Source organism: Crocuta crocuta, unplaced genomic scaffold (genome assembly GCF_008692635.1).
Source record: "Crocuta crocuta isolate KB4526 unplaced genomic scaffold, BGI_CrCroc_1.0 scaffold233, whole genome shotgun sequence".
Taxonomy (NCBI): Eukaryota; Metazoa; Chordata; class Mammalia; order Carnivora; family Hyaenidae; genus Crocuta; species Crocuta crocuta.
In genome coordinates, this window is record NW_027529526.1 from 4,980,530 (window position 1) to 4,995,996 (window position 15,467).

Consider the following 15,467-nt stretch of genomic DNA (forward strand, 5'->3'; position numbering starts at 1 on the left):
CACTCTGGTTGGCTCATTTTAATCTCTTTCCAGTTAGAATGGAACTTTATTTCTTCAAAATCCGGAATTTGGATTTCCCTGCCCTACTCTATTCTACCTGCTATGTGGAGAGTTCTGTGCTAAAGAACACTTTTCTATGCCAAGAACACTTGGTAATGACCTCCAAACTTTAGTGACCCCAATGTGCCAGGCACTAGGCTGGGTGCTAGTGTTACAGGGGTTGATGAGAGGAGCATGCCCAAGAGGGCAGGACCTTCTCTTGCACAGTGACACATTCCCTGCCCCCGGTACAATGCCTGGCACATCAAAGGCACCATAAGGATTTACTGAATGAGTAAATGAATGGCCATAAAGAAGCAATTATGGTTCATCAGGCTACACATGGCATTTTGAGGTCAGCAGAAAGAACTGTGGGAGCAGAGAGAAGGAAGGCTTAGTCCAAGCTATGATATCTGACAAAGCTCCCCTTCAAGTGTCCCAGGAGGGGAAGCAGAGTTGGAAGATAATAGGGTTTCTGACAGAAGAGACAGCATGCACAAAGGAGTGGAGGCATGGAGCCACATGCTGGGAAAATGGCAAGTTCTAAGTGTAATCCGGAGGAGTGGAGGTGTAATCAAAAACAAGGAGTTCAAATTATTCAAATACTGGAGTTCTGGGATTCATGGATTTATCTGTATTACATCCCATCAAAGCAGGGCCCCCTCTTCCCCCTATAGAACATTTCTCCTGGCTATACCAAGAACTTCCATAAAACCCTAATGGGGTACACCCTCAGATGCCGGAAGGGGTTCCCAAGCTAGGATGCCTTGCAGTATTCATCCTGGCTTCAAGGCAAACACTAGACCTTTATGTGCATTTCACAGGAAGGAATGAGAAGACCTTGTTTTGGTCAGTGGAATTGCTTTCCCAGCCCTAGGCTCTGAAGTGTGACATTTTTGTCCAGAAGTGTGACATTTTTGTCCAGAAAAGGGAACAGACTCTCCAAAACTCATTCACAAACTCCTAGAAGATTAGAGCTGGAAAGGTCCCTAGGGAAACTTTTGCCTACCTCCTTATCCTCAGATGAAGAAACTAAAGCTCAGAGAGGGAGAAAGATTGTCCAAGGACACACAACAGTTTAGTATAGAGCCAGGACTGGGAGGGAGAGAAGGAAGGAAGGAAGGAAGGAAGGAAGGAAGGAAGGAAGGAAGGAAGGAAGGAAGGAAATGAGGGAGGAAGGGAGGGAGGGAAGGAAGAAGGAAGGAAGGAAGGGGGAAAAGGGAAGGAGGGCAGCCTCTGGTTTCTAGTCTATGTTCCTCACTGTACTGGGTTCTCCTGCAAAAGATTTAATGATGAACTTGCGGACTTTTTTTCCAGTAAACATAAAACCAAAGACTAAATATATTTCTGAATTACTTTTCTTTAGAAGAAAAAAATTGTCTTTCCAGCTCCCTGACTCCATCAAACAATTAAATCTTTGGCTTGCACTCAGAAAGAAGATTCAAATTAATCAAGCTAAAACTAGCTTACTCTTCCCCTCCAAGCAGCAACTTTCTACCAAAAAGAATGAAAAGAGTTTGCTGGAGACCAGAGTGTCTTGAGGAGAGAAACAAAATCCAAGCTATTTAATTCATTTCTCACAGTCACCTGAGGCTCCTCAGCCATTTACCATTCATTCATCAAACATTTATTAAACATTTATTCATTCAACAACCACTTATTGAGCTCCTACTGTGTATATGCTAATCACAGGAGCACAAATATGAATCAGAAATTATTTTGGCCCTTGGGACATTTATCATTGAGAAAGGTAATGACATTTGCTTAAATCATCACCCCACAACCCAGCACCTGGCCCAAAGTAAACTCTTAGTCCAAAATAAATCTCATTTGAATGAGTGAATGAATGAAGCTGGTCTACCACTGATCACTGTCATGAGAATTCCACTGGGGCTAGGACACAGCGATTCTAGAAAGAGCATAAGGAACAGCTCAGAAAAGGCAGGACTCCACAAATAGGTGGGTAGGGGCCTGAAGAGTTTTTTGACAGCTCCATTCCCTTCTCTGGGCCTCAGTTTCCCCATCTTATGGGGATGACACAGATGAGCTCTAGGAAGGAGTAACATTCGATGCTTCTATGATCCCAGTTCCCGATATTGAATGGGAATTTAAACCCAATCTTTCACCCTAAAAATAACTATTGAATCACTGTCCCTCTGCCTTCTCAAGGTCACGCCTGTGTTTCTGTGGATTTCTCTTGGGAGATGAGAGAAGTGAGGGAATTCGAGTCTAACTGTGATCGGCTTTCCTTTCTGTTTAAACAACAGAAAAATATCCAATTATCCCATTGACAATTACAGTCTGCACATTTCACCGCAGGCACAGAAAACAGGCCAGCAGCAGAAAACAAGCCACAGACCAGGGGTGCACACATGTAACCCATTATCTGCTTGGAGACAGGCTGGCCTGTGGTGGCCTCCAGTGGCTCAGAAGCTGGACGCTCCTTGCCAGCAGGCCAGGGGCTAATGCCTGCCCTTAGCTGCAGCCACACCCATACTGGCTCATCTCAGACTCTGGGCTGAACGGAAACCAGGTGAGAAAGTGGTTCACCAACAGTGAGAGGAGGTCCCAGACAAAAGACCCGAGTTGTATACTTGCCACACACCCAGGCCTGACCAGGTCAAGGGATGAATCAGTGAGCTCCATGAGGGAAGGGAACATCCCCAGTTCGGTCACCAACATGTCCTGAAGCACCCAAGCATCGTACAAGGAACTTGATCTGCACTCAGTACCATACGTGTAGAAAACTTTTGTTGAAAGCCAATGAGTAAACAACTACCTGAATGAATGAGTGAATGGTTTGTTTGTGTGACGCCTCCAAGAACACTGTGGAACAGACTGGATAGATAATTGGCCAGCACTTAGGCTCGAGCACCAACTGGGAACATCTATCCAAGCTCTGTTCCTTAAAGCTCTGACCTTGGGCAAGTAACTTAACCTCCTCAAGCCTTAGTTTCCTCATGGGGCAGATGTATGTGCTGCTCAGATTCCCCTTTAAGGAAGGACTTGCTCCAGCTGCTGAGATTGTCATTAGCTAGCAGCCTCCAGTCGCCAGGCCCTCAGACTGTCTCAGAGCCACCTTACCTAAGGTCATGCCCTGGGCCACGAATGCCCACATATCAAGTGGGATGTAAGGCCCTGGCCACCCTGGCCGATGAACAAAACTGTGATTTCAAGGCTCCCTGTGAGGGTAGCTGAAGTCACTCAACTCACCTTCTTCCTCCACCTAGTCCTGATTCTCTCTTCTCCCTTCCCTGGGTGCTGGTCCCAAAGGCACTCCCAAGTAACCACTCTCAACTCCGTCCCAAAGGCTGCTTCCCAGAGAACCCTACCTGCGGCCCATCACTTGCAAAATAGAGATAACAATCAGCACACGTGTGTGCGGTCTGACGGGCTCATTCAGTGGGAGCCAAGGTCACACGGCTGGTAGGAAGTGGAGCTGGGACTTGACCCCAAGTCTGAACCCAAGGCCTGTATGTTTTCAGCCACTTCGACCCACATTGAAGTTTCCAAGAGGAGGGCTTTGTTCTCTGACTTGTTTATTTTGTTATTTTTAAACATGAAAGCTTTCTAGGAGATGCAGTGGAAGTTGGGGTTGAGAACCCTGACATTCCCTCTCCTACCACCCACGCCGACTCGGCATGGGATTGCATGCCGCTGATGCCACCCTCTCCCAGGAGCCCACACTTTTTTCTGATGCTGTTTACTCATAAGGGTCTCAAATAACAAAGGCCTAACCCATACGGTTCACCCAAGCTGCTGGGTGATCGCACGCATCTTGTAGCTATTTGTTTATTTTGCACATTGAAATGAACACTGAATGGCACTTCAGAGTGAAATTCAGCTTCAATGAAACACAGCAGAAAGAAGTCAATTATCCAGCATTAATTATTTATCTGGGGACAATAACCACGGTGTTATTCTCCACTAAAGAGGCCTCTATAGCGTGGAACAAAAGGAAAGACGAGGTGGCTGCTATTATCTGTCCACAATGCAGCATCAGATTGGATAAATTAACCCTTCTGACATCCCGTAAGGACACATAAGCCTTTTTCATGAACATGGCCCGTGCACATCCCCCTAGAACACACACAGTTAATAACCTAGTAGGGCCCAGGGACTGTGTTCCCCTAATATTCCCGCAGTACCAGGCAATGAGCACATTAAAGGAAATACCACCTTGTCTGTGCAGCCCACCCTGCCCTATCAGAACTTTGGGGCTGAAGACATTCTAAGCAAACCCTTCTCAGGTGGTAGCTTTGTGGCCAGCCAGACCTGGGGTCATGCTAGTCCAGGGCTTTCCTCCAAAAGTATGGGTGTACAATAAATAACAAGTTAGAAACCCTAGCCTGCATCCAAAAAGAAGAGTAATCTAATTTCTACATCATTTTCATGTAATTTAATTTCCTTTTATCCTTAAAACTTCTGAGGAGATTGGAAGTGTGACAGAGAGACAGTGGTTCCCAGAGGCTGAAAGGGGGCCAGGGTCTGATCTACCTTTGCCCCACATTCTCTACTCCAGGGATCTTGTCTTCATCTGAAGAGGTTACCATGGATCTAGCAGTTCCTGTGTGCAGGCAGGATGCACTGTACATATTATCTTAAATTTCAGTACAATCCAATGACGTCAGTATAAATATCTGCATTTCATAGATGAAGAAAGCTGAAGCCTGAGGTTATAACTAATATGCAGCAGAACTAAGATAAGTGGAGGCAGTCCTGACTCCTAATCGCGATCCTAAACTGCCCTGTGACAGCAGCTCCCCCAGCCCCAGCACAGGTTCTGGTCTGATGGTCCCAGGACCCAGGAGGCTCTGAGGAATCGTCCCAAAGCCCTATTGTGTTAGATGAGGTCATCAAAAGGACGTGGCCATCGGTTCACCCGTGCCCTGGACCCCGGCCATCCAGGGCTCCTCATCCCCTCCCCTGTCCTTGGAATGTGCATTCCACTTGCCCTCCCCACTCCCAGGGGCTGTCCTTGGCAAACAACCTTGAGATAGTGATGTGGTGCTGAGACTCTGGAGCATATACTACACCTAAGGCCTCCATATAAAGTTTTAAGATTTGGCAGCAGGTATGGAATCTACACGTCTTGCTGCTGCTCCAAACAAGCCTCATATATAATAAGTTCCCTTGCCTATGTAACCTGCTGCCTGCCAATCTGGGCAGCCCACCTCCTTCTTTGGACTCTCTCTGCCCTTTGCTTACAGGGCCTCGTTTCAGATCACACCTGGGAAGCTCCCCAGGTTGCTCACCAGCCAACACACTGCCAGAGCTGTTGCTGCCCACCTGGTTCATAGGTACCGACCCACTGCCCAGTGTGGACAGCAGCCAGGCAAGACTATGAACACTTCATCTAGAACAGCTCCACTTTCTCCTGGTTTAAAATATGAAGCTGCTAGGAGTGTCTGTTGATTTCTTATTTTCTCAGTGAGATCATTTGGCAAGAGGGGTCAGGGAAGGGATTTCTAGAAGACTTCCCTGAGATCACCTTCATGAAGAGCCACATGCACCTCTGACATGCAGTAGGCACTCAATAAACAATAGCGCCCCCTATGCAGCTTTCCCTGCGTGAGACACTGCACATAGCAACTGATTCAATTCACACATTAACCCTATGAAATAGGTACTATTTTCATCCCATTTCATACGTGAGGGAACTGAGGGTCTGATGGGGTTCAAGAACTTGCACAAAGCCACACGGCTAGTAAGGGGAAGAACCTGGCTTTGAAAACAAGCAGTCATGAGTTCAAAGCTGACGACACCTGGTTACCTCATGAAAGGCCATCAGCCACTCCAACACATGCATCCCAACGGGTTTGCATCTCATGATCCCTGAGCTCTGCCTAAGACACACTGTGTGGGAAGATATTTGGGCCCCCATGGGATCCCCAATTCTCAGTGTTAGGCTGAACAGAAAAGTCCTAACTGCATCTCTAACAGCTGGTCCTTATAAGTAGCATGCAAGAACTGCATGTCACACCTCATAAGATGGCCTCACAGGGGTTAGCCTAGTACCAGTAGACTTTTAGCAAATACTCATTTTTTTTTCTGCTTTTAAAAGCAACGTACAGTAAGAAAAATACTCAAAACCCAAACAACATGGAAATGAACAATGTGTGGGGTGCCTGGGTGGCTCACTCAGTTATGCGTTCAACTCTTCATTTTGGCTCAGGTCATGACCTCACGGTGTGTGGGATCGAGTCCTGCATCAGGTTCTACACTCAGCTCAGAGCTTGCTTGGGATTCTGTGTCCCTCTCTCTCTCTCTCTCTCTCTCCACCCCCCCTCCTCTGTTCTCTCTCTCAAAATAAAATAAATAAACTTAGAAAGAAAGGAATGGTAAGTTGAAATCCCCTCTAATTCAGGTGGAGGTGAAGGACAGAATAAAGGTAAGATGTCAGTGATACATGTAATATGTAAAACAAAACAATGACCTAACAGTCTTGTAAGGGCTACTTGGATTCTGTTGCCTCAAAACAACCCCATCAAAATGTCTCAGAAAAAAATTTAAAAAGCAAGGCAGAAACCCTTGAGCACTCATTTGCACACTTCCTCTGTAGATCAAACCTGCATTACTGACCAAACAGACCAGTTTGCCCGGGGCTGAGGTATTTTCAAAGTCACAAAAGTTTCAGGGCCCAAATCAGGATAGTCCTGGGCATCTGGGACAGTGGGTCACCATAGATTCCCCTTTGGTTCTGGCTCTGGGCCCCAGGACCAGCCAGGTCTCCACAGCTCCTAGATGTGTGAGGTTACCTCTGGTGCCTCCATCTCTCCTTCTTCTCACTTCATCATCTGGCCTTCACCCTCTACTCAGTGTATTCCTCCATCTTCCTCCCTACCTCTTTCCCCTCCCCCCAACCCAGCTCAGGGTAACAAATATTTCCAGAGGATCAGTTATGTGCTAAGTTCTCTCCTGATGCCCTTGAAGAAAGAGAAGACCTAAGGAAAAGATGTCCCTTTCAAGAGGCTCACAGAGAGACTTCCATAACCCCAAGGGTCCCCAATGGCTCCAGCCTCCTGTCCCAGGTGGGATCAGGAACCCCCTCAGGGGTCCCCTATCTTAGCAGAATACTCCAATCAACTATTTGTTTCATTGTCTGCCTGCATCTTACGGGGACCGTCCCTTGGGGAACTGGACATGCCTGATTCCTTCATGTCTCAGGGCCCAGTTACATCAATATTTGCTGAGTGAACATGGCATCCCCAATACTTTGTCTTAAGCTCCCTCCCCAGGACAGTACATGGAGAGGTGGGGACACCTGCAGCCTCAAGATCCTGGAGCCGGGCCTCAGCCAGAGGCCAGATGGAGCAGGCCTGGCCATCAGAGATGCCTACGGGACTTACCGCTGACCCGGCAGAGGAATGGAGTCCAGGTGGCGGCCTCCAGGCAATGCCATCATGTTGATCCCAATCTGCAGCAAGGCTTGCCCACAGTGGTCGTGACCCTGGAGAAAGAGGGCAGGACAGGGTCAACAGATGCCCTGAGACAGTAGGCACAATCACTTTCGCTCCAAGATCCAGGCCACCAGGAGCCAAGGCAGCTCTGGAGGGAAGTCTCCCTAACCCTCCTCCCTTTTTGAACCAGTTTACACTCCACTGTCCTCACACAAGTAGTGCAGGACTTAGTCTAATGTCCCAAGCTCACCGTGAATTCCTATAATCTTTTATCTCGCACTATCAAACATTTGCCTGACCCATCTTGCTTTGTACCAAACATTGGGACACATAGACCAGCAAATATTGCGTGGGACGTACTCATACTTTAAAAGTATCTATGGTTTATCTGAAACTCACATTTAACTGGGCAGCCTGTGTTATTTGCTAAATCTGGAAAGTCTACATGCTAATTCTCTATAACCATCACAGCGCTGGGTCATTCACGTTGATTATGCATGGGAAATGTGACTCTGTAATGGGCATGGTGGTTGCTTCCCAAAATCCATTCCACTTCAGATGATATAATTTCACCCAAACTGCTAGTAACTGGTTCAGGAATAGGCATGGGACTCAATTTGAACCAATGAGCCATGATAGGATTGCTTCTAGAAAAAGTTTTCTTTCTCCTAACTGCAAACCACAGGAGACAGTATCTCTCCCACTGGACCTGAACAAGGAAATACGTCACTTCATTGCTGCTGGAGACCATCTTGCAACCAAGAGAGGGCCTAGCTGGGAGAATAAAGCTGGCACACAGAGAATAATAAATCTGGGTCCTTGATCACTGAGCCACTGAATCAAAGAACCCTGGAGTCTGGTCGACCCCTAGGCCTTCCTATTACATAAGATGATAAAGTCCTTGTTGTTTAAAGTGAGGATTTTGTTAGTGGACAGCCAAAAGGAGTCTAACTGGTAAAGATAAACCAGGCTCCAGGGGCCTCAGTCCCAGCACTGATGACCCACCAGGGTTGTCTGTGCCTCACAGGTTGCACCAAGACAATGGTGTCCTCCCTCCATCAAATCAGTTGCCCACCTGTTTGACTCCCCTTGTTGCCTTGGCCCTTCCTTGTTCTCCCCTCTCCACCACCTCCTTCTCCAAGCTGGTGAGGAAGGCTTCCCTGAGGAAAATGGAGATTCTGTCGCTGATGCCTGGGCAAAGCAACAGAAGAGGGGATTGGCCATATCCAGCACGCCCTGTGCTTGAGGACGGCAGATTTCAAGACTTTGAGAGAAAACACAAGTATGAGCTTGTGGGAAGATGACAGCTGACAAGGGCGAGATAAGTCCAGAAAAACTGAACTTCTACTCCATGATTACAAATGGCCCTTATAAGAAAAGAGTGGAGGAGGACTTTAATTTAATAGTGATCGTGCTGGACATAAAGTACCCTTTATGATGCCTGGAATAAAGAATATGACAGCTGATCTGAAAAGTATGAGACAGGAGCTCAGAATAAACTAGGGCATTATGTAATTCCAGAGACTCACTGCCACTGCCTGTCTCTCAGTCCATGGGTCCCACCACCCTATGAACCCCTCAAGGGCAGGGACCCTTTGTGCTCCTAGCACTGAGCTAAGAGACAAGTGTGCAACAAGCACTCTATGGGTCTATTGAAAAGATGAGTGGAACACATTTTTAATACCTTTCCGCTGAGCCCTAATTCTTTATCTGTAACTGAGAATAATACTATCTATTGTACAGGGCTATTATAGCAATGACAAGACATAAAGAATATGAAAGTGTCAAGCCAGGGTGAGAGCTCGATAAATAGTAGCCTTTGTTACTCTTCAGCCTGGAGAGTCCACTGTGTACTCAGCCCTGTGGTCAGCTAGGTTGAGGGAGATGCAGAAAGTAAGACAAAGCATATAAAGCTTTGATAGGGCCCATCAACATCAGGAGTATCACCATTATTTCTCACATTATCATTATTGAAAAAGTATATTTTTGAAACCCAGTGAGTCAGCAGGCACAAAAGGATGGCACAAAAGAAAAAAAAAAAAAACAACAAAAAGAGGTAACTGTTCTCTTTCCAATTTGTTTGAACCCAAAAGGGAAATACCAACTTCTCAGAGTGAATTCTATGATGTCATCAGATAGCAGTGAGCAAGCAGATCTTATTTTATCTCCATCTCTGTCACAAAGAAGAAAGGGGTACAGAATAAGAACAATGAAGAGGGAATTCAAACTTATGGCAGGTGAGGACACGGAGATGGTAAGGAAGCTCCAAGGCCCTTTTGAAAAAGTATGAAGCAGTTAGGGTTCTTTGAGGAGATGAAGCATGCCCTGGGTATTGGAGGGCCTTTGGATCTGATCAAGTCATATCTGATGGGCCTAGACAAAGAGAGAGCTGTCATGAGCAGAAGCCTGGATGCAAGAGAATGATCTGAATTCTAAGAGGTGGATTCTAGAAACATAGCTTGGTGACCACGAAATTCTAGAACAGATGCCTAATGGCCGATCTGTGAGCCCTTCAGACAGAAGCCAGCTAGAGCACAGTAGAACAAGTCACACCCAAACCATCTGCTTCCATTTCATTAGGGACCACTGGGCTCCTAGCAGAGGGGAATGCAACAATAAACCTGATATATCTTGATTTCCCTTAAATGCCCTGATGAAATGTTCTTGTTCATCTGTTTCACCCATAGCCTCCCAGAGTTGTGTCGGTGGAGCCTTCCAGCAAACAAAACCTTGGTTCTTATGATTGCATGTTTTCCCAGAGGCTGGGGAAGCCTCCTGGGGACATCTGAGAAGCATCTGTATCATGGCCCTATTCACTATATTATTTATGCCTGCCTCTTTCCCCCAATAGGACAAGACTCCTTGATGCCTGAAACCACATCTTGCTTAATGTGGGACTGATCCCAAGACCCTACATAATGAACTGCATGGTTGAAGCCAGGATTGTAAATCAGATTAGCTCATATTCAATGGGGATGAGGAACAGGTAAGAGAGAATATCTGGAAAGTGGGATACGAAGGACCAAGTGTTTAATCCAGCTGATGTTTATAAAGTGTCTCCACCAATAATAATAGCTAATATTTGTTGAGTGTGTACCATGAGCCAAGCACTGTTCTAAATGCCTCATATGGTATTAACTCACTGAATACTATCATCCTCCTCCTGTTACTGAGGAGACTCTGAAATTCAGTGGAGGTATGTGCATTGTTCAAGATCACACCGCTGGTAGGTGACAGAGGACTAGGATCCAGGTTTGAGGATTTAGAGGGGAGGTGCCAGGGGAGGTGGAGATGATGACAGCAACAAACAAGTGGCACGTGTCCAGCATTTGCTAACAGGAGGCCTGACTCCATTCCATGGCAGCAACCACACCCAGACCCAAGCCTTCACAGCCAGCCAGTCCTCTTCCCTGTCCCCAGTGCCTCCCTCTGCTCCCATCCCCTGAAGGACTGTAAGTTCTCCACCTTCATCTAGTGCCGGCTCTCAGTAATGCAGCCAGAGGGCAGAAGAACAGTCCCTGGAGAAATGAAGCAGATTGCAAAGACTGCAGTCAAATGGTGGAGAGAAGACCGGCACGGACACTGTGGATGTCCCTTCTGTTCCTCATTTCTTGGTTCCTTTTGTGAGAGTCCTGTGGACAATTGTGGGCCCCAAAAGGATCAGAGGATGAGGAAACCACAGTCAGCTAAAGCCTAAAGTGTCACTAGCTTTACAGAGAGACCTGTTTCCAGCATGCAGCCCTCGGGAAAGCCCCTAAAGGCTGCTGCCCTGGCAGCCACCTCCCCTACTGCCCTACACTGGACGCATCCTATTGAGCAGATTCCGAGTACACACCTCCAAAGCTACACAGCGTGTCAGGAAATGGACTCTAAGTAACCCCTTTGCTGCCCCATGGTCTGTCCTCAATGTTGTTGCAAGAGGAACTTGAATTTTGGGGTCTGACAGATCTGGATTCAAATCCTGACTCTGTACCAGATTGGTACCTGACCTTGAGAAAATCGTGAACCCCCATGAATGTGGTTCCCTCCATTATACCTGCCTCCTAGGAGCTTCATAAGAATTAAATGAGATCACTTGCAAAAGCACCTAATAGATTAAAACAAAACAAAACAAAACAAAATAAAATAAAAATCATGTGCTTGACACATGGTAGCTTCAAGAGGAAGTGTTCCTCCTCATGGAAGGAGTTATTGAGAAATGTATCTCGGGGCAAAGATGCTGTCTTGCCCATGAGAGGGGTAGAAAGGACACATGGCAGAAGTGAGAAGAAAGAGGAAACTCCATCAACTCCTGCCCAAACCCCTAACACCATCCACTGCCCTTCCTAACTCATCGGAAATCGCACTCTGGAGCATGCAGCCTTTGTTCTGTGGGGTTCATGGCTGTGCCTCCCCATCCAAGGAGAGGCTAGTTTACAAGAAGGACTTGAAGCCTTAGGTATCTCAGATTTAATTCCATGCCAGATGAGAAAACTGCTCATTTGGACAGCTCAATTCTGCTCCTACATCGCATTAGAGGCAGGCCTTGCTCACCTCCATTTGGCTAACAAGCCAGCTTGGGCTCAGAAGGAAATGGAGGCGATTTACAGTAAATTATTCAATTAGAACCGGGACTGGGGTGGCTTCTGCCATTGTCTAATGGGCCAATCCCAGTACAGCTGGAGGCGGGGCTGGGATTATTTAATCTGCAGAATCCATTACGGCTGTAGGGGCAGGACAGTAAATATTATGGAAAGCAGTAGCTCCACTGCAGCACTAGGGACAGGGAGGAGGCAGCTGGGGGTGGGGGGAGGAGGGTGGCTGGGAAAGGAATAGAATGTGGGAAGTCAAGTCCCTCATTATGTGATCCCCTGCTCCCTCATTATTTCTCCTCCCTAGAATGTATCACAATGGTAACTAAACAATTAACTGAAATTAGTAGCTTAGTGTGTTCTCCCTTGAGGATCCCAGGGGCAGGGACTAGATATCTGTCCTGCCCACTGCTTTATCCCCCACCCCATTCACACTCATGGTACCTGATGCACAATGATCAGATCCATTAACACTTATTGACTGACTGGATGGGTTCTTACTGAAAGCACCCTGGCTTCGAGAGACAGGTGCCTACCTTGCCACAGTGTGATAAGTAGTCATTGAGAGAGTGGTGGGAGGGCCTTGTCCCACCATGCAGGCTGCAGGGAGAGGGCTCTGCATCCTAACACCCACTGCAACAAAGCCACCTGTCCCCTCCTGAGTTTCTGAGGCCCTCACTGTCTGATCACACCCGGCTGGGCAGGCTCCCTCCCCACCCCCAACTCTGTGCCTAGCAGGTTCTCCCAGACAGACAGACAGGGACAATAGACCATTGCATCATAACTGCAAAAATTGCAGAAGCGAGTGGGTGCTAAGGGAGGTCCAGAGGGCTTCCCAGCAGTACCAAGGAAGAACAGGTGGGGAGAAGGGGTCAAGGCATGACCTCAAAGCTGACACTTGCAAGAGGAGTGTGAAAACACAGGAGAGAGGAAGGTGTGGAAGGAAGAGTGAGCAGACAGAGGGAAGAACACGGGAAGATTAAGGAACTGCAAGTGCTTCCGAAAGGCCGAAGAGAGCACTCCGGGCTGGTGGCAGAGTTTAGAGGAAATTATCCCAGTAGTGTGGGAATGCAGAAAAAGGAGTGGCCACATTCAGCTGGGAAAGTAGGCCACACTTCTTAGAGAAGACGACATCTGAAGTGGGTCCTAAATGCAGGGTGGGATTTTGCCAGGTGAAGATGGGACAAGGACATTCAGTGCCAAAAGAGCAATGTGTATGTGCCAAAAAGACCAGAGAGTGAAGCAAGTATTCAGGGACCCAGATCTATCCCAGGCAGCTGGAGGGAAGGTGCCTCTGTGGTCCTGCATATGAAAGGAACTAATTCTCTGGATTCTTTCCTGTGGGTGATAGGGAACCACAGAAGGTTTAAGCAGGGGAGTGACATGATCAGAGTGGAATTGCAGCTCCCATGGTGACCAGTAAGTGGATGGACTCCAGGGAGTGAAGCCAGTAGCAGTGGTCCATTTAAGAGACAAGTGCAACTCCCATGAGGATGACAAAAGCTCTGGGGTTGGAGCCATGGACTTGGGGTAAAAAGGAGGGCAAATGCAATGAGCTTTGGGAGGTAACGATGAGCTTCCCTCCTTGCCCCCACTCGAGGCACTGTTGATCTGTGGGAGGATGGCAGCAGTGATGGAGATATTTCAGTATTGATAGCTGGGGTGGCCAGCATGCTGCAGCAATCAGATGCTTGAAGAAGCCTCATTCCCAGGGGAGACACAAGAAACTAAGCAAGCTGTCACCTAGCCCGGCTGAGTAGACTGAGCCTCATGAAATATAGAGAGGCCCGTCTCCCTGGAGGAAGCGTGGGTGGCCCTTTACAGCTGCCAGGCAGCGGAACCCAGCAAGTGGGCAGGACAGACCTCAGGGCTCACAGGAGCTGGGCTTGCCCCTCAGGCCCTGAAGACCCTGGCCAGGCAGCCGAGAAGGACTGTGCATCAGACCTCAGCCCTGCTCCTCAATTCCAGAGCCAGAACAGTTTCAACCAAGCACAGACAAGGCCCCAAGCCTCCCCATGATTAATTGGATACATCTATCTTCTAGGCTTTACCTAAAAGGTTACAAGAATCCCACCTGCACAAATAGGTCAGGGGTAGGACTAGAGCCCTCCAGCCATGATGTAGGCAGCCTTCCTGGAGGAGCTCACATCATGATGTTAGAGTATTAGAATTAGTAGGAGGCTTTAGAGATTAGTCCCTTATAATAATAACTATACTGTTAATTAGAATAAGTAGGAGGGGAAGAGGGAGAAATACTTAATGGGTGCTATTTGTCAGGCACTGTTGTAAATAGTTTACATTTCATCCTCAGAATAATCTTATGCACAGCTCTTGTTATCCCCATTTTTCAGGTGAGGGAACTGAATCACAGAGAGATTAACATGGGCAGATGGAGAGACATGTTCAGAGAGAGGAAGAGATCTGCCTGTGGTCACACAGCCAGCTGAGCTATATCTGGGACCTGCATCCGGGTTTCCTCACTCCCCCAGACTTCCCCATAAGAAATCCAAACAAGGCTTTGTCTGCTTAGAGCCCAGAGAGACCCACCCAGGCTCAGTGTGATTTTCCCTAGGAGATCAATGGATCCGGCAGTTCCCCAACTGTAAAACCAGGATAATTACTCATGCTCTTTCTCCTTTGCTGTGGCTACCAAGCATGGGGAAATGAACAGTGGATAGGGAAACTGCAGGGAGTCCTGGTCTAGTTCAGCTCGGCCTTGGAATAAGGCAGGCAGGTTGACGCAGAGATGTCCATGAGTCCTCAGAGGCATAAGTGAAAGGAGCCAGAGTTAAGCTCTCCCTGATGAGCTCCGGGTGCCCCAGTCCGTGATCAATATGATCTCCCATCCTCTAAATGGCTCCAACTTGTCAAAGTCAACTGCCAGGCAGCCTCTCTTAAATGAGCAATTGTAATAGTCCCAGGGAGAAGCCCAAATTCCTGGAGCCAGGAAAGCCATGGCTGCCCCCATCTTGTATCTCAGGATGGGCCCTTCCTGCCTCTGGGGCTATGATACCCCAGCTGCCCATAAGAGGAGAACCTAGCCCTGAACCATGCAAGGAAACTGCAGTTCCTGCCATGTGGGAGCTGGCCCTGAACTGCTGATTACCCAGTAGTCAGAAGTGAGAAACTGACACCCCAGATGTCCAAGACCTTAGGCAGAGTGTAGCCCATGAGAGAAGCTAGGCTGGGTTTGGGGCCACCCCCCACCATTCAGAACCTCTTAAGAATGCACATTCGGAGTCAGTTACTAGCTGTGTGGCCTTGGGCATGAAGTGTCCTTATCTGTGAAGTGGGGTGTATAATAAGGATAATGGAAGTAATGGTTCCCTCCTCATGGCACTGCTATGTGGATCAGTGAGATCACAGATGTGAAGTACCCGGCACATCAGGGTGCTCACTAGAAGACTGGTTCTGTCTCTCTTCCTGTGAGGACAAGGACCCAGTTGGGGGGGGGGGG

At 47.8% G+C, this 15,467-nt stretch overlaps 1 protein-coding gene across 1 annotated transcript in view; it reads right to left on the reverse strand.

Moving 5' to 3' along the window:
• Positions 1-7,442, reverse strand: part of INSC (INSC spindle orientation adaptor protein) — a 90,209-nt gene extending 82,767 nt beyond the window's left edge. The window contains exon 1 of the mRNA XM_077761055.1: positions 7,389-7,442. Coding sequence (XP_077617181.1) covers positions 7,389-7,441 — 53 coding nt within the window. The 5' untranslated portion in view covers position 7,442. The remainder of the gene's footprint in view (positions 1-7,388) is intronic.
• Positions 7,443-15,467: the final 8,025 nt, after the last annotated feature.